General features: G+C 41.3%; 1 protein-coding gene across 11 annotated transcripts in view; it reads left to right on the top strand.

The window, feature by feature from the left end:
* LOC111263279 (uncharacterized) overlaps nucleotides 1-16,978 on the top strand; it is a 60,623-nt gene extending 43,645 nt beyond the window's left edge. For 6 of the 11 annotated variants that reach the window (XR_015312231.1, XR_015312229.1, XR_015312228.1 and 3 more), the window contains 3 exons: nucleotides 3,332-3,532; nucleotides 10,173-10,351; nucleotides 15,643-16,978. Coding sequence is in view for 6 of the 11 variants with exons in the window: in XM_086969517.1 (XP_086825643.1) it covers nucleotides 3,332-3,532; nucleotides 10,173-10,229 (258 nt within the window). In the remaining 5 variants the exon portion in view is untranslated. Of the gene's footprint in view, nucleotides 1-1,188; nucleotides 2,126-3,331; nucleotides 3,533-10,172; nucleotides 10,352-12,072; nucleotides 12,141-15,642 lie in introns of those variants that run through there. The other 5 variants (XM_086969515.1, XM_086969516.1, XM_086969514.1 and 2 more) reach the window with 5 other exon arrangements.
* Nucleotides 16,979-24,355: the final 7,377 nt, after the last annotated feature.

Genomic DNA, 24,355 nt, shown 5'->3' on the forward strand with positions numbered 1-24,355 from the left:
TTTAAATATACCTTTGTTGCTCATTACCAAGATATCAAAGTATCAATTCCCGCTGAACAGGAAGCTCCTTAACAATTACTGTATAACTACAGGACCCTTCGAACTGATGATCTGCTGCTTCCTGACAGTTACCTTTCGTCGAGCGTATTTTTAAACTAACATGCGCTTTCCTGGAAAAGAGTGCCTTCTTTGAATTTATCAAACTCATTTTGAGTGGGCATTTGATTCTTATAGCACCCGCCATACAGATGCTATTTAGTGATTCTTAGCCTCAATATAATTTTTTTTTAACATAAAATGCGGTTTTCTGTCGCCTTACCTAGCCATCACTGCAGCTTGAATCCGAAGTTAGATTCCTGTGGGGCTACGTAAAGGGCAGTCTATATCGAACAGAGCAGCAGTATATATTGGAACGACCCGCAGAGGAAAAGGCTGGCAAAGGTCTATTGGAAAATACAAGCAATAAGGAAATGTAGGAACGTACTAACCGATCTAATACAAAAATTTATTGATAGAACTTAATACAGGCACGCACTAGCAATAGGGTATGCCTAAAAGTAAAGAGTAGGGACTGTTGTACTCAAAGAGACACACGGTGTGTACATTTGTGTGATCTATATAATGCTCTACGTTGGTCTATAAAGAATCGCTAAGCAGAGCACTGTAAGCCGGTCAGCTCTACGATCAACTATCTGTGACTTCACCTGCAGAGATAGCGGAGGTTTATGCGTCAACGTTCAATGACTAAAAGGGACTGAACCAGGCAGAAGGGCAATGAAGTGCGTGACTTCTTCTCACAAATCATATAACCGACTCTGCCCTACCCCGGCACACATCACATATCCACCACCTCAACTTTATCCATGGCCTGTTTGGGGCTGTTCTGTTAGGCCGTTTTTCACGTCATGGTACCAGCCAGCCACCTATAAGAGTCGTCGTTTTGAAACGTGGGTTGGAAGCTACCAACTTGTTCATGCAACATCAATCGGAATAGCAAAAATAGTAAGAACTCTTTGACCTCGGTGTACACCAAGTATTTCTCCTCGACTTCGGCCTAGAATCGTTTTGCCTATGAAGTAATCGAAGGATCTGTAAATGTACACTAGTCAGGCAAGTTTCCATGAAGCTGCAAAAAGATCAGCAAATTAAGTTTAGCAAAAATTTGTGATTCCTAAAAGATAACGATGTTGAATTTCTTTACAAAACTTGTACCCTAACTAATCTGAATCGGATTGTACCTTATAATCAAAGTTGATATATATATATATATATATATACAACCGAATTCTGCAGAAACAGTATATGTGTGAGCTCATATATGGACTAATTCATTCGTGTTTCTTCTCATTCAGTGTTCAATGGTTGCCTCTTCGGCGTTGTGTACGTTGTTGATTACTCACGCGATGCTTGAAGTGATTACCTGAAGAGGATGCTCAAGGACTATTAGTAGACCATCTGTCTTCGTTTACATAAACGTTAAGTACCTTCATAGGTAAAAGCCACGGAGTGAACGCGTTGCATGCATGCCTATTTGAACTAGTGCACAAACGCTCGATTCCATTTGCGGAAAATTTTGACTTTCGTTTTACATTGTGTTTATGGGTTCGTGCATTTGTTATGCTAGGCTAATATCCCTTAAAAATCAATTCTATTTAAAACAAATATGTGGGTCATCGGTAAGTCAAAAAAAAAAAAGCGAATATAGTGGAACAAACTATAGTGAAAAACAAACTAACAAAGCAATATGTGTAGTAAACATTCTTATCCCTAATGGGAAAGCTACTGTTTTTCCATTTGATATATTATGCGCACATAGAGTGCCATTGAAAGGTGTTATTAGCTAACACGATAGTTCCGACAAGCCGTTGGAAGCCTAATGACATCTATATCTACTATAGGGCGTATGTTAGACTTTCCCTCAAGTATCGTTTCGTACCTCTTCTGTAAGCGATAATGAGGAGCTATAGTTGCCGTCTTCGGTGGCTGAGGCCATGTGCCGCAATGGCAAACACACGAGATTTTCGAGTTGTGTCAGAGAGGGCGTCATACCGGGTACCGCTGAGAGGTCAAGTCCATATAAGAGAGTATGTCGATCGATGGCGCTTCAGCACGGACTACGGCCGCGGTACGTTAATGCTTCAAAACGTCACTAGTATTCTGCAGGTATCCGTATCTTGTGCTCTCGTGGTCGAAACAGAACACAGATGCATACGATTGGCGCCTGCTTCACACATATACGTATGAAATAAACCAAAAGGATAGGTTTTTCCCAACGTGTGCTTTAGTGCTTGTCGCTTCACAGGTTCTGATTGTATCGCGTACTCTGTTAGATAGTTGCTCATACGTTAGTCCACTATTAGCACAATGAACTCAGAGAAAAAAAAAAAACATAGAGGTTAGCTAAATATTTATCGATCTACTTAGAGTATTGGAACACCGTGTTTTTTTTTTGTAAGAGGCAACATCGTGGCATAAACATTAATATTTTAGATTAACAACTTCGGCTGTCTAAACCTGTATGACACAAGGATATACCTCCACGTATTAGCTGGCTTATCTGAAATAAAAGACATTTATCTTTGAAACCGCTTTCCTGAGAAAGGACGCGGTTTAGAAGTGAACAGATATAGGTTTTTATATAGCAAAACGAAAGATCTATAAAAGAAAAAGGACAGAAGCGATCGTGAAGGACACTGCCAATCATACTTTGGTTCGATGAACACGGATCTTTTTGATTATGGTCGTGCAAATATTCATTCTCGAGGATCTCAAACACACGCCGTGTGCTACGGCGGTCGGACAAATGTTCTCTGAAGCAACTCGAGTCCGAAGCCAATCGTTCATTTATTCTCTCAAGAACGAACCGCAAACCGTCTCCAATTCTTTCTGACAAGGAAATATTCCTCATAGATGGAAAAACCAATCGCACCTATGATCACTGGCTTGCCCACGATTTAGTTCCAGCTAGTGTTCACGTCCTGAACGTGGCGTCTACTGACAAAGATTTTATGTTGTCACATTTTTCAGTAACAAGAAGAACAACAGACATTTATTTTACTAGTGAAAAAATCATGTGGAGCTACATATGGATGGGAAGTTGCAGGAAAATGTCTTTTCCACTCACACAACATGGATGGCACAATGTTGCTAACTGCCGCCATTAAAAAGGTCTTCCGTAACATAGAGAAGCACATTGTAAAATAGGTTTGTGGGTGGTTTAGATCTCAAATTGAAACCGCAATTGGACTGAGTGAAAGTTACATCGAGTAATTACGTCTATAAAAATACCGATTGGTACTTGCAAGAAATGTATCGAATTATCTGCTCCTAGTTACAGAGAGGCTTTAGATGCGAGGAAGCTTTTAACGCTAGTAGCGATGAGCGACGTTCGGCTCCGGGATGGTCAAACAAGGATTCTGTCCGCGTACTTCTCCGTCGGAGGGTGTTCTCCGTTTCCCGAAACTCCTTTACCTCGCAACATCCCCGCAAGCCCCACGTCATCCCAATGCAGTGCTCTGCTCTCTGTAGATCGGTAAGTTGTACTTTTATAAGGCTTAGCTTGACGGAATGATGCGGTGAAATGGGTAACGATCGGGTACGAGAAATACCCTAAAACTTTGTCTTGATTTCGGGATGGACGATTGACCATTCTCTCTATGGTAAGATTCGACGGTCATAAGGCTCTATACTTCACATGAGAACATGCGTGTAGGTGTGTGAGTGGTATATTTAAATACGCAAGCTCTGTGTTAGGCCAGTAACGATATATCCAGAGGTATTGGTCTGCTAGAGACTCGGCAGCACTTTATTGCGTAGCCATATCAATTCAATTGTTCTCTCGAGAGGCAACTCAACATCACCACATCTTGTGACCAAACACGCCGACAATAGAAGCGGCCAACCAACTAACAAGACGCCGCGGTACGGCCCGTCGCTACATATGGCCCAAAGCAGACGGAGTTAGTCATCGTTGTGTTTAAGCACGAAAAAGGCCATGAGATCGCTTGGGTGCGCTCATTCAGTAAGCAGGCGTCTTTCCTTCCAAACAAGCGTCCACCTTGGTTCACTTATTTTGGGAGCAGTCGTACTCCCGAATCATCGCATCATGGCAGCCATCCCTTTGAGTTGTTATACCGTACGAGGACAAAGAATACAACATAGTGGTGCTGCGGCGAACAGGCTTGTTTCAAAGGTTTACGATCGACTTCTAAAGTGATGGTAGTGGTGCGCATGGTAGCGGCTACTGCGATAAAGACGAGGGCGGCGAAGAATATCTTTAATACAAGACGTTTTGTGACCTTCGTTTGGATGTCAGCTACATTGACCACACAAAGTTCAGCATCAGAATATTACTAGTGAGTGTTGAAACGGTAAACGAGGTCTTGTGAGATGCTGAAGTTACTCACAATGGCGAGTGCCGACACATATGTAGAATGACTACACAAATGGTAAAATCCTCTAAAGCTGGCGGCGTGATACGTTATATATGTAAACGTGAATCTAAAAAGGAAGAGCGGAAAAGCAGGAATAATGAGATATCATTATAATCGCACATTGATTTTGTTGATAAAGTAGAAATCACGGAGCAAATACGGTCCCAACCGAATTGCTAACCTGGGACTGTATCAGTACATTCTCTATAATAATGTTAAAGTTTGTTGTTAACGGGAACTACAGAGTCCGCTTTAGTTTCACTCCCGGCCTAAAATGCACTACGAAGGTAATCTGTATATTCACATCTGATCAGTACATAAGAAGACATATCTGCACTATATTCTGGAACCTGAAGCTCAACCTAAAAACGAAAATGTCTCATGCTTACTGATCCTGATGGTATTAACTAAATAGTAATTTTTGATCATCCTTTATAATATCGACTGCCAGTCAAGGCTATAGCGGCTGACGGTATCAGCGAGCGCCTAACATCGTAAGATAAATTTTACACATCCAGATATCTAATTACTGTACAATAAAATGTTCCGCTCTCTGCAAAATACGACAAGATTTGGCAGATATTTTTAACGGGATGTAGAGTCGAGCTCAGATACCGTTCACATACGAAGGAATTACATAGTTCCGCTTTCATGTTGTTTTATACCATTGGATGCTGACAGAAGATTTACCATTACCATTTTGATTAGCTAATTTATTATTTGTCTAGTTATCTTTAGTCTATTCTTTGATATATTGTGAAGGCAAGTATATCGACTAGCATGCACGGTATCGGCGAACTTACTACTCGAACGGGATTCGCGCACCGTTGTTATGACCGTAAGAATCGAGAGGAAAGCGACCGAAGATCAAACAGCGAACGAACGCACGCCAATGAAAACGCTAGCGCTTTTACATAAGAGGTACGACGACGGTCTGCGGTCTTTTATTTGCCGGATATTCCCGTTCCGTTTCCTCTTTTCATACGCTTCCCTTGCTCTTGATGGTCTTTGTTTGCACCGCAATAAATGAGCTCTCGCGCGCTGTTAAAAAAGAAGATGGCGACAAAGTACTAAAGCGGTGAGGTTCGCTGTTGTTCTTGGCAATCTATTCATTGAAGGGAAATCCACCGGAACTGAGTGATTGTATAAATTATTAAACACCCTCGCTGATTTTCCAGAATGCCCGAAGGTAGACTATGCCAGAAGGAAGTGGCAAACACTTATGAGAAGAGCAATGCTTACTATATTATTGTACAATGCAACCTCATTTTGCTTGTGCGCTTTGGTAAATCTGAGACATGCGCAGGAGCTGTCTAAATGAAGCTGAGAGAAAACTGAAAAAGTTAGAAAGGAACATTCCCCTTTTAGGATCATTCGACGATAGATCTAACGTTTCAGACATTACGCATTACTGTGCATGGACACGAGACGTCACTTCGGATTCGACCAGCTGATCAGTAACACCACTATTCTTTTTGGGTAAACTCAAAAGTTGCCCGAATCACCAGTTTATTAGCTGAACGTAGATCGGTTTCATCAGAATATCATTGTGTATAGGCGGAATATTAAACAACAGCCCGTTCATATTTATAGCACTCGATTGGGATATGATCAACTACAGTGAGCAAAAACAAAAGTTGCTATACGAAAAACACTCAGACACTATTGATGCTGCTACTACTGCTGCCATTGGCACTCCAGTTGTCGAACGACAGCAGCGGATTGTAAGGAAAACAAGATAGACACACACAGAATGTTAGCGGAATATATTACCATAACCTATAATATATGACGCCAAATCCTGGCAAGGCCGTTCTTCCGACAGCACCTTCTGAATCGCTTATATAAACATTCCATACATTACGTCACCCGGCCATTTAAACCCTTCATGATAAATGGGCGATTCTTTGCAGTCATCTTAAGATACGTCTAAACCGGAAGGGCACAAAAAACAAGACATTCTTAGCACTTTGCTTAAAAGACAGACACATATATGATAAACAGCCTTTCTCGCAGGACTCGGATTAAATGGCGATCTTGTGGACTCCTGGTAAGCCTATAATAACTTAGTGACGTGGTAACTTAACCGCGTTAACACAACACATTGTTATTAAGCACGGAACAAGCTTTAATATGGTATGTAATCAATGTTAAAAAACTTTATTCTCTTGATAGTACTATGCATTACCTTTCGTGACTTTATCACATTAGTTAGCATTATTATTACGGAATGATTAGTAAGCTAGCTAGGAAACTGTTCGATGAATATATATCACTACTCTGTGAAAAATAATTTTCTAGACTGCCATAAAATTGATTGTTTTGACAACTGTACTTACAACCGTGTTTTACCGATTCTGAAGAGCAGTTGTTTACAAGAAAACGGAAACCTTTTAATAGTCTATCGCTGATTTAGAGAGAACAAACAACATATGATAGACTTCTTCAATTACCCTTGATCCCGAAAATGACAAGAGATTAACGTCGGATATTTGTTGCATTTGTTGAAGTCCGCTTGGAAATCTAAGCTCCTCTGTAGCACATCAATACCGGCAATGAAGCGATAAAATATTCGAGAATTCTAGGTTTCCATTTAGGTCTGCTATCCCGCGTTCCTCTCCCTTAATGGCATACAGACATAGACCATTAAGCTGACGGCATAAATCCGTAGGGAATGAAACTGCTAGTTGTTGAGCGATACGGAAACGAGCGACGACGATATAAAAAAGAAGAAAAACGTAGTAAGTGTTGAAATTTCGGACGATAGCCTCGACCATATCGCAGAAGTGGGTGTCCGTCATGAGACTAGAACGCGCTTTTAAACTATCTGATTTATCTTTATACCAAGCCGCGTTTCTGCACAACTTACGCGTTTGCGTCGCTCTTGACGCATGGGACACTAATACTTATTTTAGGTATATTCAGTAGAAACACAAAGGATGAGGAATCTTTGTTACGTCAGTGATACTAACATGTGCTAATCACAACGACTGTAATAAGTGTATTCCCTGCGATTCGATAACATTAGACAAATACTCTGAAGTACGTCGTGGGTTCCAACACGTAGCTAATCAGTGTGCCATAACAGGGCAAAAAACACCGATGTATAGCATACGTAACTGTGTTTACATATAAGGATAGAAAAGACTTGTTATTCCCAAACAACTTATTTGCAGGCCTAATAGGCCCTATTACAGGCTGGCTATTAGTCATTTCTACCTCAATGTGGCGTAATATAAACTTAACAAGAATAGAGGGCTTGGTGAGACAAAAAAAACTGGTGCACTTCCGACGTTCACAACGGACCATCAACAGGCCACTTGGAAATGTATGTGGTGTATTCCACGCGCAGTTCGCGGAACTTGAATAAAAAAAAACCGCCTAGAGCATACTCTCACCATAAGAGAATCATAACGTAATCTCTGCCGTTAGCCAAAGAGAACAAGGCAAAAGAATGACGTCGTCCTGTAGTGGAATCGAGTTCGATGGTAGTGTTCGCAATGGACAAAAGGGACGTCTGCTACTTGTTGAAACAATGAATGCAGCTCGCTATTTCGAGCTCCTCAAAAGATCTGTTCACCATCCGCATGGCGGTCGAAAGTGCACTATGACAACACCTGTTCGCATTGCCGTGCCTCAATTATTTGCTTGATTGGACAAAGGAATACCTGACGTTGTTTTCAACTTGTTTAATCTCCCGATCTAAAGCCGTATAATTACGGGGCATTCCATGCCCTAAAAAGGGCATTTGCTAAGCACGCATACCCCATTACTGGATTGCTTTGAGAAACCACAGACAAAGAATTTACGAATGGAGACGGGAACGGTAAGTGCGTGACTATCCAGAAGATGCCAAAGCACTGGGACAAGAGTATCAAAGATACGGAAAAGTAAAATTACTATCCTAACCAATTAAGTAACAACTTGTAATATCCAGTATATACATATCTAGAATGCCTACCTTCTGCATACATTGATACATTGCAGATCATGATAAATTATAGATTCGGTAAACATTTAGTTTGATGTTGGGAGCACCGTTGCTCAATTGTGGCTTTTAAATCATCGAGTCTCGTCCGTTCTCTGATATAGACTCTATTTGTAGAATGTTCCCTCGAAGAAAAACGTAGTGCCGTAGGACATGGGCTATGGGTACGGTATTCTACATGAACTGTTCGTCCAACCCATCTGTTTGAAGGATTCCGATCAAGATATGCTTCTACATGACAAGGATGGTTCCCACTCTTCATCGAACGCTTGCCAAATGTCTGAAAAAATAAATACTTAGCAAAAACGAACTCACTATACCGTCATAAAAAGCTATGTAGAACTCCTTACTACACTGTGACTTGTAATAAATGTACACGGTGTTCCTTCGTAAAATGCACATCTACAGTTGCCAAGTGAGTGGAATTATGTCGATTAACTGTGGCAGTTAATTTAAATATAGTTTCACCGCTATCCTACCTGAACTCGCAAACTATTCTACCTGAAAGGTGGCCATCTTGTTTACATTTTTCGACTACCGTTCGCAAAATGGTTTCCTTCGATTTAAATCATTGCCGGTATTGTTGAAATGTAACTTTTTGATTTATGACGTCTTCAAATGCGATTTGTACCGTGCCAAGTCCCTGATTGTCCCATGGAACTGTAGGATGTTTTTCAATAGCTTTCCAGTGTTTTTTTTCTTGGCTAGTAAGGCTCGTTGGTATTCTTGGTCCTTCGGGTCATTGTTTACAAACCTTTCTTTCATCCGATTAATGTCAGGTGGCGATAGAGGATTTTCCTGAAATTCTCCATTTTTGCACTTCATACTACCAGTAGCATTTTTAAGCAATCTTTCTTGGTCAGAAGTCAATTTTGTCAATTTTTGTCAAGTCTAATTATACCCTGAAGCAGCTAACTATACCCTGAAAAGAAAGAAGAATCATGAAGTTATGACCTCTTAAAAACTGTAGACACACACGCTTATACATACATGGAGGACACCGTGTGTCAGTGTGTTCAGCTACAGACGCTTATGGATGCTTAAACATTTTTGAAAGACGCAAGAAGCTCAAAATGAGCGTCTACGGCGGATTCGCTTCAATGGTACGATAAGTTTTAATCTCTGCTAAATATTAGAACATTCAATTTCTTTTTTCTTTAAATGGCGGTGCAGGTAAATGATGAAGCCTCTTGGGTTAAGTAAAAATGCTGAATTTTTCATCAAACAGCAGCGTCACATTGCCAAGGAGCAAACAGTAACCAAAGCTATTCTCGTTCTATATTCAGCAAATTAATCGTAGCGTGCGTCTCCAATAGATATAAATCGTGTAGCTAATTTTTTCCCTTTGTCGTAACGAGTAGGTGTCTTGCATACTCACGATACTTTTGTTTAGCAGTAATTGTTCTGTGGCGCCGCTGTTACGTTCGATACTCATTCATTGCTCATTTAACTGTCGACGGTCCCAAATGACGTAAGCACGACCTTAATCTCACTCAATCAAGGACGCGTTTCATCTTTTCCAATGGAAATTGTCGATGGGAGCGTAAAGCTCGTTCGTTGTAACGTCGTGCAGTTTCAAGCAGCTCAGTGTGTTTGTACTCCGCACGAAAAGACACCCTCATAGCTGTTTGTTTATATCTAATTTTGATGAAAAGGCTTCGACTTAGAACGTCGAACTTAGTGGGCTGTAAACGGTTATTGGAACGTGTCTGTTTTCGAAAGTTCTAAGTGTCCTGCTCTTTTAATTGCAGATGTTGAAGCGGGTCCTTAGAGTTGATAAGTACTCAGCTCAGATAAACTTCATCTAAACACAAAAACCCCCAAATCGCATCAGTTGGAAGAAATTTGAATAAATCAAGACCACTTGACTGATACATAGCTCGCATCTGACAACAAAAAGAGGAACAGCGTCGACATCCAGTTACTGCAGGTAATGGTTTATAGATCTTAATAACTTTGAGCGGGATACTTCCTGGTTTCCGATGCAGCGGATATATTCGCTGAGTCATGAATATGTGTCGATTACTCGAGGTATTCAATGCATCATCTCTGCGCTCAGTTGGTTGAGCTATCAGCGTCCTGTGGTTATTTCTGAGAGGATATCTCGGACGCTAGCAGGAAGGGAGAGTCATATATAGCTTGGTTGGTGATGAATACATACACTGATTTTGCCTCAGATACGCAGTTGTAAATTCGATACTCTTTTCGATGCGCGAAAGGACCCTAATAGTTTAGAGATTTAAATGCTGAGAAAGTATCTTGCCCAGACCCCAATGCGTACGTAACTATCGACCTAAAAAACCGATCTACAAAGATACAGAACTATGTAGCAGCCTAATTCGACCAATTTATACAGCATAGAGCTTAGAAATCCAAGAAAATAGTGTAATCGTTGTCCAGTTGTCAAGCCATCTTGCGTATGAGCCTAATTAAGCAAGTGTTTCAAGGCTGATTGAGATGCTTGCCATGTTAATTTTATGTATATAATATGTAAAAGTTTTCTTAGAAAACACATTGTATTTTAGGGATGTTTATCGAAGGGAGGAACGCCTGATTGTTAATTAGTTTATTTCACTGCCCGTGTCAAAAACCATTTGAGAATCTGCCTTTGAGAGTAAGCGTTAACGTAAAAAATACATTTAATAAATGGGCCTAGGGCTAAGCTTTGTGAAAGCTCATGTGTTGTTAAAAATTGCCCTTCGAGACCGCACTAACAACACGTACAGTTTAGAAGCAGTTGGCCAAATAAGACCTTAGCCTATCGTGAACAATGGAGGAAAAGTTATAGAAAAAAAGTTGTTTCTAGAATGACATCGTACGGGATGTTGTTGAATGTACGTATTATATCAATTAAAACTACAGGAAAGATATTTTCTACCACCAGAGTGGGCAATGTAATTATGGATATCACAAAGGGTCAGATCACAGGAACGAGAGTGAAAAAAAGACCATATTACGAATCTGAGCGAAAAGTCACTTTGAGAAGCTGACCTTTGAGCAAACGTTAGATCCAGTTTTTCAAAACTGGACTTTTGCACAGAAATTGGTCATAGTTACGGGTATATAGCTTACAAAACTGTCAAGGCTGTGTTTATCTTTAAAAAAAGAATAACCTTGGGAACCGTAAATGATGCTAGAGAAACGGGAGGCGATTATACGCAATGACTGACAGAAGACTTCAGTTGAAACAGCAATGAGTAACCTAATAAGGTCAGCTTTAAGCGATATGTCAGGCAACGAAACTGGTCCTTCAGCTATAGGTAAGAAATTAACATAACGGCAAAGGGGACGTTCTGGCTGGAGCTAATCGAACCCCGTAGTACTTGGTAGACAAGTCAATCTCACTTGAGACTGCAGAATCTGTTCGCCACGGCGATTTCTGTGATACGCTTTTTGAGATCTTTAATAAATTTCTTCTTTCATTTAGAGCGACAGAACTCCACCAAAAAAAGTACCAGGAGTGGCTGTACCGCAAACATTATATAGGATATAGTTTAGTAGTTCACCGCAGAATTTACCTCTGTAAACTCATATAAAGCTGCCGAAATAACATCGGTTAAAATACTACGGCTATACAGTTATATGTAAATAATACGGTTGTACTTCTTTCTTTTTGGACTTCTCGAATTGGTGCCAACGGTTGATTGAGAGGAAATTACGACCTGCAAGAACGGGGTAGTGGTCAAATAAGCCATGACAAAGATTGCGTGATGGCAAAGGTAAGCCGTACTACAGGCGCGCTGAGGGGCAAACTATATACATGTAAAAGTCTTTCTGACATCAACTACAGGTAGTCAACCTTTCAATTTATCTGTCACTGGTGAATTTATACTCAACTCACCGAGGATAGTCACTGGTGTATCTTGTAGGCCGACTATATCCCCAAGCATTCCAGTGAATTTACAACAGTTCTAGCGATTGTTGGGGTGAATTTCAGCCACAATTTACTCAGTAGATTGTCGCCTCAAGCAGCACCTGTTCACTTTTATTAGACAACGGAACGTCCTTTACAGGATTCGTAGTCGTATAGATCTACATTGCCATCATTGTGTATAGAGAGAACGGTATCGACACTTGTAAACAATGCCGGAATATCAGAATTAAAGAAAAAATTCTGAAATGTACTCGGCATCAATCATGCCTCCTGCCGGTTATTATCCTCGTTGACCTTTATCAAATTTCAGGGATATTAGTGACGGTGGTATTTGCAAACAGATTGGCAGGTTGTCTACATTACACGTCTGTTTGATAACATGACGGCAAAACTCGTGTTTCATTGCAGATAAAGCGCGTTCCCCTAGAGGGTTGACCTAACCGCTTATATCAATGGCAGACATACTAATTTCTTTGTAAAAACTGTTTTTTTCCTGTAGTTTAATGAGCTTATCACGCACATGAATACCCTACGTATACTCAGGTGGTCGAGTTCAGTCGGATCGACGTGCGAGAATTATGATAAGACAGCAAGTCTGAGGTGCAAACCGAATACATATATGGCATAACAAAGAACAAGTCGCGTCATGAAATATGTAGTCAAACTCAAAGTAATTAAAAAAGAAACATGGCCCTCGAGAGCAAAATTATCCGGTTCCGTCGCAAGCACACTCTTACGAACACTCGGTTACAGCTGAAGAATGCTTGTATGTGAAGACACGTATACTATACCATAAGCAGCACTAAAAGTAAATACACTCTTCGCATGTCTATGAGATCTTCCGGGTCAGTAGTACTGTTATACAAAATGTTCTCTATGAGTTTTTCTCTTCTAAAATACTGCGAATGCAGCTTGAGGTAGAAGAAAACCGGCTTTAATAACCGGCTACCAGCAAACATAGCCTCTATCAAAGGCAATGCACGTCAAGGCCTTGTAATGCACTTTTCCTCGTACGTTCTTCCTGAATTTTTACAGAACTTTCTAAACTGTAACACCTTCTAGTGGCCCGGACCATATTGAAACCAGTTTGCGAACATTCCAATAAGGGTAGCTTTAGTTCAGTGATTCTACTCTCAGCTAGACAATAGTGAATCAAAGCCTTCAACATGGTGGATAGCTTGGCATTGGATCATTGGCTTTAACAGCGAATTCTAGCCCGACTAATCGGCCCAATATGATCATGTTATATTGTCGTTTCTGTTCGAACACTCAAATCTCTCGTGCACTTTCATTACATCAAAATTGCGCATCGGTGACTACTACTCCCTAATGGATATACTGGGTTCAAGTCAGTCAAATCGCTTGTCTTATATGGCTAAATTATCTGGTCTGCTTCTTACGCTAAAATATCTAGAACGCTATAGTACGAAAGCTACGTTTCGGCTTCCGTGCATTCTTCCTAGTTTGCTCTGCCTTTTCTAACGATTGATGATGTTGAAGGTCGAGTTTTAATTTCGGCCACGATTAATCATCAGAGGAGAGTCGAAAAGTAGGAACCTAACGACGGCTAGAGCTGGCTCACGCCGCTGCCAAGACGGTGTCGTCTGTCGCGCTCCATCGTAAGTGATTGTTCCCACTTGGCCAAAGCTGACGGCCAGCCCACGAGGAAATGAAATGTCGTATCCTTGCAAGGCCTAGGAATACACGCTGCAGACTGACTAAAGTTCAAAGATCGCGGGTGGTAGTAAGCAAGACTTTGATCAAACACTAATAGCAGTAGTTATTTTCAAGTGACTTGAAAATAGAAAACAAACGAATTCTTGTATAAGTTTCGTGGGCTACTCTGACGAGGTTAAAACTAGCTCGACCATAAGGACCCAACTATTTCTCACGATTGGTACCACTAAGAGACAAAATAAATAGCGAGTTGATGTGCCATCATCATCATCATGTGTCATGGAACACATCGTACTGTGTTCCATGACACAGGGATTCAGGGCCTATACGAATATCAGCCAAGATTCGGTCTCAGCGTGCGCCAGTAACAAATGGTTTTATTATTACGCCTTGAAGACGGCTGAAACAAACAGGGTCTGTTTTGAGAAGTACAAGAGTATTTAGACGTACGTTCTGATAAATTAAAAGCATGTCTTCACTAAAATCAACGTTTCAATAAAAGCATGAAATCATACATTAAACGATTCTTTCTTCAAGTGACATTTGCCTAGATGCTTTCTCCATGTAGCCTGCCAAATTGCTAGCGACAATACCCATGAAAGTACTGCGTGCAATTCATTTAAGATCTATGCCGAGACGAAACCTACCCGCACTTCTTACCTATTTTGATCTCAATCGTCCTGAAAACAGGTTATTGCTAGCTGTAGACTAGAAGTTGACCGCTAATTAATGATAGGTTCGGTATTAGTAAAACCACTGTAATGACCAGTGCGTTTCGATTCGAGCCCAGTTGTGCCACATACTTTTGTGACCGAAACGCGAAGGTGGATTCCTATGGCTAACACGTATCGACTGAACGCAGAGAGCCAGCCCATCGAATGATTCCAATCTTCGTGTATTCGAAAAAATGCGAGTTTACACGGACTTAATGGCCACCCAGACGGAATGCCACCGACTCGTAGAACAACTAGCCCTGGGCCCTTAATTTTAATTTTCCTAGCATGCCCTCGAAACAGCCTGACTGACGCGTTTGGTGGCCCATTACCGCTTAACCGCCCAGAAGTGATTATTTCAACACCTTTCACTAGCTCTTCAAAATGGCGATGCGCTCTCCATATCAGATGCAGTGGCAGTCTTTTGTCGCAACAAATTGAAATCAAGTTCCTTAGAGCCTGCAACATGATAATTCGACAAGCTGAGTGTGCTAGTTACGAAGCTCAAAAACATTTGAATAATGCTACTGCTCTGGTGCGTGATTCACTGTTAATTACCTAACTAGCTTTGTAATTTACATCAGGCAGAAAATCGGTATGTTGCTAGCGGTCAGGTTGTTCAAGCTGACGTTATAGGCATTGCGTAATAAAACCACCTCACAAATAGGCTTACTATTACTCTTTACGTAGATGCGACTACTTAGGCCAATATGACACACAGTGAACAACATGAAAAGGAGCTTAAAACCAACTGAGCTATATTTGTCTAAGACAATCGGTTCTATCTCATCGGAACCAACTTCAAATTTCGATTTATAGTAAAGGTCGTGTTAACTGCTCAGTTCCTTGAATCAGTATAGGAAGTATCACAAGTGCTCACCTCCCTTTAAGCCTGCGCAAGCTTTCCTCTGCTAAGAAGCGGTTCTATGGTTTAATTCTCGTCATTGCGTTTTTCAGGCACATATTCATAGCGGTTCTGTCTGCTTGCTCGGTGCCGATACAAGCTATCGAATCCATACAACGTGATCAGCAACGCCAGGGTCGCAACGTGCGAAGTCCTGCGATATCGGCGGCTCTGCGTTAGGTTATGCACTGCTCGTCTGCAATCGTTCACAGCCTTTGGAAGCTTCGAACGTCCATTAAAAGTCGCATTTGAATAGCGTGGAACAGCTACTCGATAGCAAATTGGCGGCCGAAGCGTGAGACAAGCGGACGTCGTCGACTCTACGTGTCCTGTTCAACACGAATGAATTAGACCCACTGTCCTGCAATCGGTGTTCTATTATTTGTCAATGTCCGATATGTAATTATTGGGTGTGCTTATGCGTCCAGTCTGAAGTGCCCGACTAAAAAATACTCTGATTAATCAGCTGTCATCAATACCGTTGTTGCTATTGTCGAGATGCTAATAGCAACTCACAGGTATTGGTCATGAAGTGTGTTTCACAGTCCCCTGCCACGTGGTGAACGATGTGAAGGTTCGTTACATGCTACCATGACCGTTTACATGTACTTTTACTGTCGCCGTGATAGGGTATAGTCAATATTCATGTTATATAATACTACTGCAGTTGGCGTCGCAGCGCTTACAAATGTTCGTAGGAAAAAAACAAATTTAGCTGGAAGATACATTTGGCTATTGAAGATGCTGTGAATTTTCAGTTTGCTCGTGATCGTTGACGCAAGATATCGCAGCGTAGAAATTACGATAGGCAGATGCTGTGTTTGGAAAATAACGTTTCGGCTCCATTCTTCATCGTTATCTATTTAAGCCAAATCAATTATTTCGTTAGAAAAGCTTTTACCTCGTACCAGATGGTAGTTTTCGATCACAGGAAATTATAATAATAGAGTTGTTTAAACGAATATGAACCTTTTAGGTTAACCAGCTGTCTATAGTTAGCTCCTCTCTTTTTTTCATCTTATATCGCTTTAGGCATCATTACATGTCGTGCATTAATTACGATCAAGCGCTATAGATGCCATGGCCAGGGGCAAAATCGAGTGAAACGCGTTCTCAAAGGGCATGCTATAAATTGACCTGCCATAGTATCATTTCTCAAGCCGCCCGCCTCTCCAAGCGTCTATTATACCGACGTGTACACAGATTTACCTACGATAGCATTTACAACGGCTAGCGGCTTACATCATAAAACGGTGTAGCAGGTTTCTTAATTTCCCTAATAAATTCCACTTGGAGAGGCATACAATTGTTCCTGAAGGTCAGATGCTGTAATTGAACGCTATTAATTGGATCTGTTAAACTCAGTGAATGCAGTTGGCAACGGAAGAAGGTAGAACCGTGCGATTTTAAGTGTACGTTTTAAGTCAGCTATGTTCGGATTTCCGCTATCTGAATGTTATTGTTTTTAGTATATGGCCTCTTCTTCGACCTGGACTAGCTGATAGATTCCGGCTCTAATGTTCTTTCGGTCCTACTACGAAAGTCATGATGAGCCCGCTTGGCCCCGTAGCCACGTAATCTCCGTACGTCTTTCTGACACTGCAAACACCTTTCCCTTCGAAATGAAGCCTTTAACGACTTGAGGTCTCGTGGCCATCATACTCGCTATGTAGATAGGTACTTTCTTGTGTATGTTAGGAATTTGTAAGCTGGTCTAGGCGAATACGAGTGATTGTAGCCCGTTTATGAAATTTCAGTCGTTAGATGCTAAGAGCGTTAGTCAGCCGCTTATTTCTATTACCTCAAGTTGCGCCTGATCAGTATCAACTAGGAGCCATATTGGCACATGAGCTAGTCAAGAAAGCGCGGGTTTTCCTAGTTCAATAGCAAGATATTATTTCCTTTGATGGGGTGTAAAATTTGCCCTTACATCACGACTTCACCCAGATAATAGAACAGCCATATTTTACCGGTCCGCGGAGCCAACTACAGCAAATGTCAGACGACTCTCTCTGTAGTTCACGGTGATTCAATATCAGATCATACACCTTTCAAAATTTTTTAAATATTTAGCTACTCTCCTATTAAATAACTCTAACACATTTATAAATGTGAGCACAAAAGAGTAGGTATATGTGAAACACAGTTGCTTTGAAAAGCACACGAACTCCTTTCTTGAAGCTGGATGTGCGAAATCTCAGGTTAATATTAGAGCTATTAACAATATGAAACCAGCCGCTACAATATATTCTGGTGCCTTTTGCAAAAGACGCACTATCCACTGGTTCTAACCTGAGTAAGCAGTACTACATGTATGTACGTGCATATATTGACACTGTTGATTATAAATCACCTATACATATAAAATCCCATGGGCAGTGGAGCATGTATGAAAATACGGGAAAAACGACAGAAATAGCCATGCGGTTGGTAGTGCGTCTTTTTTGTTTGAGTGGTGCTCAAGTTATGAATCTATCGTTCCCCTAGCACAAATCCTCATTTACGAGCAAGCTACAGATTAACTATTAGCTTTTTAAAGCAGCCGTCCTTCCCCGCGCACTGTAGCAAACAGTCTCCCTGTTATGCCCCTTACGAACGCGCTATTGCTACGACTTGCCCACTTCAGCCCATTGTGGTGCAAATTTAGTACACAAAAAGAATTTGGTGTTATAACCCAGTGGAAAATAAACGGCTGGAATATGGACGGGCCCGGCTTGATTGGACCGTCCGTCTTTAGGACCTGACAAACGGAGGGGACCATCGAACAACTTATGACTAGGCAAGTTACTCACTGTGTCGAGTAGCTGGGGATACCGTACTGGGCCACCGTCAAACTCTCTCACTGTCGACCGTCGCTAAACGTAGCGTTGACACTATGCTCACGTCGCGATTTTAAGTTCACACAAGGCCGCACATAATGCGGCTTCATATCGACGTACACATTGGTGCTAGTTGAGCACAATTTCGTCCACGGGCCGTTCGTTAGAGAAAGACGCCTCTTCTGCAAAGGATTATATTGGAATAACTGGCATGTATTCAAGAATTTACTGCGGTGTAGTGTTAAATTGGCAGCCTGCCACACAGACGTGGTGGATATAACGACTGGCAAATACCCACTAAAGATCGACGTCAAATGCACACCGCAGTGTAGGATTATCTGTTAGCGCGTGTATTCGTTATTGTGTACATTGGCTTGCAGAATCGTCAAGTGTTCCATCTAGCGTCATCATATAAATTTCACGTACGGTATTGCCGTGAAACATTTTATCGTACAGCCGGCACCCAGAACGAAACGAAGTGTGCCCACACTCGGATTCAAACCCAGAACGTTAACGAAGCGAACACGCTATCATCTACGCTATCACCTGAACAGATAGGTGTTTGTTACATCGAAGCAGCGTGCGTGGACTGCGTTTCTCTCAGGAGCCTTCAGACGCTCTGATAAGCACCTTGAAAGCAATATAAGTTTATAATAACATAATGCGCTATTATGTAGTGCGCTATTGTGTAGCGTTTTTTCGTCTGCCACAGAACAAATCGCACTGCGACATATAAATGACAACAGGCATCTGACCAGACTAACACGTCTCAACTGTAACTCTGAATAAGAGATCAAAGGAGGCTTCCCACTGAGCAAACAGGATGTTTCCTAGTGGGCAACTTGATAAAAATTGAGTTGTTTGTGCTCGTTTTCGTTGTGGCGATGAAAGCCTCGGTAAGCTATGTCGTGACATATCGACCCCAAGGACTATACTATGAAATTTTAGCACAATATACATAAGCTTATGTTATAAGCTTCTCTCTTAGCTATTACTATCCCTGTTCAGCTAATAGATATTCATGCAATCCGCCCAGAATCCTACAGCCTAAGGTGCACGATGTATGTGCGATGCACAAAGCAGGCAAGTGAATCAAAGAAGGGAGTCTTTTTAAGACAAATTGGTCATTGACCATGCCCGATTCAACGCGGGTTGCTTAGTGGAACGTCCATTTACGACGTTCGCGCGTCCTTGTGTACGTCCTTGTGATCATTCCTACGAACTGATATGTTCTAGACTTCAAGCTAGCGCCGGCTTCCTATAAGATTCGGCTTCAGCACTCACGAAAATTACAAAATTTAAACATATTATCATGGCTAGCTCTATTTTGAACCATCAGCAAAAACGATAATCGATGAGAAGAACATCTAGCTAGTATTTCTCAGATAAAATATGCAGCCAAGGCCTAATCCACCAACTTGTTTGTGAGCTTTCATAGAGTATGGATCGGGCATTGGCATTTCATCTTTCAATTATTCACACAGATGTGTATGAAGAAGGTCGATGTTTCGAAAGACAGAGGGTACGCCAGTGTAACCCATTGATGCGAATCAGAAGCATCTGAAGAGCAATCTGCGAGCATTTCGAAGAATCCGCACAGCGAACACAGATATATAGACGATAGTTCTTTATCGTCATGTCCTGCCAACGAAACAAAACCGGCCTGTAACTATACAAGTGGATGGCGGGTGCTTCTGTAATATAAACGTGATCTCTCTCTGCCTGATTTAGTCGCAGGTATCTTGCTTAAACTGAATAATGCAAGGACATCGTATTGAGCAGCAAAGAGGAACACAACTGAAACAGGTACATGTCTGTTGAATCCGTACATGAACGGAAATCCTGCTGAAGCTCGATTTCGAAGTGAGCTATTCTATCGAGGATTGGCGAAAACATATTCCGGAGCCATTCCCGTAAATAGGCTCAATGCCAGGCCGAGGGAATCGTATCATAAATGTGTCGATTGTGAATTTGGAATATCATTTCCGGATCGTTTTCCGATATCGGCTGCGCTGGTCGATTAGGAAAAGTGAGGTTCTCACAGGTCGTCTTAAGAAGAAATAGCACTATTGTTTCATTTATGGGCCTTCTGTGGTATCTTTTACGCCTTGCTACGTCCTTTAATAAACCAATCGTTGAGCGGTCATAAACGATCCTTTTCAATTAACTATAGCTTCCCTAATAGTTGATGCGTTGACCGATAATCCAGCTCGTCTAAGTAGATGTCATAAGGACTAGCTAGAAACTAAATATATCGATATATCGACTATCATCGAAATATCCTTTATGATTCACGGATTTCGTTGTTTCGCCTGAACAAAACGAACCTACCCAGCAGGTTTATTAAAGTATACATACTCTGCTGCATAAAGTCATGCCTAAGGGTTTTTCTCTACTCTCGGTGTTTAAAAGTTTATATGTCAGTTGAAAAATTAGAATTTCAGTGATCTCGTAGATGTTTTAAATTTGCACATAATTTAAGCAGATCGATCGGGAGGTATTGCTGTTTGGCTTTTTGTTACTAATTGACCTTCAAATGTCGTTTGGCATCCTAGGCCCGCACTAGGACGTCGAGGTTAGTCTTTTTGGGTTGCTGCCTTTTGTCGGCCATTTACCAAGAAGGCCATCAGGCTCCCAATTTTTGGGACAGCTTGCGCCATATAAAAATCGTTAAAAAAATAGTGCTATCAATGGTCCGTGAAGCTATAAAGGCACCTAAATAAAATATACAGTTTAAGGTTTAGTTTAAAAAAAATTAGCTAGAGAGAGAGAAAAAAGTGAAAGTGCCAACTTTTTCTTAAATTAACAACTTAAGTGGAAAAATCGGATCTCTTTGTATTTGCTAAGTAGATAAGTAGTCCATTTTGCCGATGCGAGTTCATAATAGCGCTCGAAGTCGTTGCCGAATCGTAGACTTGATCAGAAACGATATGTGATGCCTCTCGATTAATGTTATGCCTTTTACGTGTTACTAATTCAGTACTAAGCTATTTTTAGATACAAGCACGATAACTTGGTACACGGACATAAGGTGTATACCTAGGTACATAACTTCTTTGCTGGCCTGGTCAGTGTCACAATTGGCCATAATAATAGACCATGTGCGATAAGCTGCTTGACTCTAAGTTGCGTTAAAGTGATCACTTTATTTAGCACACACATATTAAGTTATAAAATGTTCATCACTAGACTATTCTATAGACGGAAAAATATAACTTGACACGTATATAAAAAAAGGTTTGAAGTCTTGCTATAACATGTTATAAATACTCTCTATTAACAGGATAATTTACCTGAAGATAAACCGAGGATACAAACCATTCTCAAATAAAAATTTCTCTAGGGAGACGAATATCTTGGGGCGTTTCTATCAAGGTCATTTCGTCCCAGTTTAGGACCCAATACAATTTACAATGAGTGGACAAATCCCGGCCTAAATCATTTGTAGTTAGAGAAGTTTGCATAGTAATTTTCTATCTTTTATAATCTGTATCTAATTTCCGGTCAAAATAGTTTTTCTCGTCTTCCTATGTATGCATAGCATTAGTCATCACGCTGACCCCATATCCGTTTTGCTGGATTCGTACGTCATTAACTTAACGGCTTCGGCACGCACATCGTTCATCCTAACAGGTCATCTGGATCATTTTGCTAGCGACCCTCGACTAAGGTGGGATTGACTAGCTTGTTATATCAATCTTCTATTGGAAGTGTATAAACAACCAGTCGAGACGTAACGGGAATGCCGCTAGTACGCGACTTGGTACTTATATCTATAACGTAACGGGATAAACTTCCGCAAACATCATCACACCAAACATATGATTACGATGACTGTTTTTATAGCGTATAAGATGTAATCATTCGACCTGAAGCACTTTAGAGGAGGCGTCTGTCGCTCTTTTCTACGCAGTCTGCGTCGGGCTTTTCGCTTTCGCAACGTTAAAGAACATGAGCTACTTTACCTCGCCTTCATGCTGCCTTCTTAACAACCCCTTGCGCTTCATCGACACTTCAGTGATGTTCAAGCAATGTTACGAGAAAAAAACACTGTGTCATGCTATAGGCCATTGAGTTTTATTATACTGCTGTTTAGGGGTCACAGTAGTAGGGCCTACGTAATTACAGCATGTGCCGTTCGTTTAGGTCTGGCTAGACGCGTAAAACGTCACATGATCAGACGAAGGAATGGCTTGTGACGACATAACATTTCAGATGTTGCTCTCAGTCCTGTCGCGATCATTGGTGAGTCTTTGCGAGTCCCTCGAGTACACTGATAGCGGCGTGTGACGCGGATATGCGAAGTCTCTAAAGAAAATAGGACATAAGCAGTTAATGTTAATTCAGTTTTAATAGGATGTTGCCGTTTCAGGTCGATACTAAACAGTGGTCACGTTTCGTTTAGTCTCGTTACGGTTTGTAAAACACAGATAAATCAAACAAGAAAGTGACTTCGAAGATCTAGCGTTTACGGTAATCGCCTAACTGTTTAGTGAATTGGTACATATATCGTACGTATTAGATGATATAGATAGTGTACAGACTATGCGGCTGTATCTTGGTTAGATTGACTCAAAATACATACCTACATGGGTAGAATTTGTGCGATCGTGCTTGGAGTAAAATATCAATGTTTTTTTCTCTACGTCATTGTTTGATTTTTTGCTATTTGTTTGTACCTGAAGGTACTAAACGTGTACTGCGTTATACATTATAATTCTGCCTCGAGAAGATCGAATGAAACGGACATATGAAAATGTTTGCAACGACTCCTAACAAACGAATTGTTAAGGGATAGCAGCTTAAATATTGTATTCGTTAACATATTGCCACATTCTGCGCGTTCATAAACGCTGGCAAAGTGTGTATATATAGATTTTTGTGTGTTCTAAATAAATGCGACGCGTATGTTGAGTTAATTTATTCGGTACGTTCATATCTTCATCAGCTATCTCAATATATGAATTGAACAATTTAACTGCTACGAATACGTTCAAGATAAGAAAAGCTGATAATGTAAGTGAAGAGTAATGATTGTTTTCGGCGTAAATGATTATGTGATCTTCGCTTGGTTTCCTTCTCTGTTAAGAGGATATTCGCCAAGCTGAGCTAGAAGATGGAGGATCCGCCTCAAGCTCTGTCAAATGGTTCAGTGAAGCGGCGACATGAATCCCCCATTGCCGTGTGCCTCCGACTCTGCTCCGTTCAGTCTTCTGAACCGGCCAATTTCTCTACCACTTTTCTACCCCATGGCCGCTGCAGTGCAACTGTGTTTCACTGTTGTAGTCGTGTCACTGCCAGCGGGCAAACGAACGTAATGGCGTGGAAACGGGCGCGACGTACACAGCCAATGGTGAACGGACAAAAGGGGTGGGTGGCGGAAGAAGGCGAGTTCGAGGAACGACGACGGCCCAACCGCCGAAAGAACGCAACTAATTATTCGACCTAACCCCGCTTACCCCTCGCTCGACCGCTTCTTGGGCAATGGTACTTGTCAATTCTCGGGAGCGTGGCCACCACGACAGACATCAATGGCGTTGCGTTTATGTTCGTCGCGAGAAAACGTACTCTGAGATGTACGCCACTCTTCCCTGTGAAGTTTCGCTTTGGAATGTTTCCCCGGAGCAGGAAGTGATGGAATACTTTGTACGGTAGCCAGCTGAAATGGCTGATGCGCAAGCCGCTCGGTCAAACTCTGCGAACAAATCTCAGTGTAGCCATGAATCAAGGTAGTGCGTAAACGAATGCAAGATAGAAAATAGGGACACGAAAGCCTAAAATTACATTCGCAAACATCTATGCAGAAAGCTCGAGCTAAGAGGGGTTAGAAATACGTACAGATATATGTTCAACGTCTTTGTGTTTTGTGCCTAAAAAAGCGTTATTTTTCCATAAAGTGAGACAATAAGGATGTGATACCCTTTGTGCTCCGTCTGCAGACTTTCTC

Source organism: Varroa jacobsoni, unplaced genomic scaffold (genome assembly GCF_002532875.2).
Source record: "Varroa jacobsoni isolate VJ856 unplaced genomic scaffold, vjacob_1.0 scaffold_752, whole genome shotgun sequence".
NCBI classification, from domain to species: Eukaryota; Metazoa; Arthropoda; class Arachnida; order Mesostigmata; family Varroidae; genus Varroa; species Varroa jacobsoni.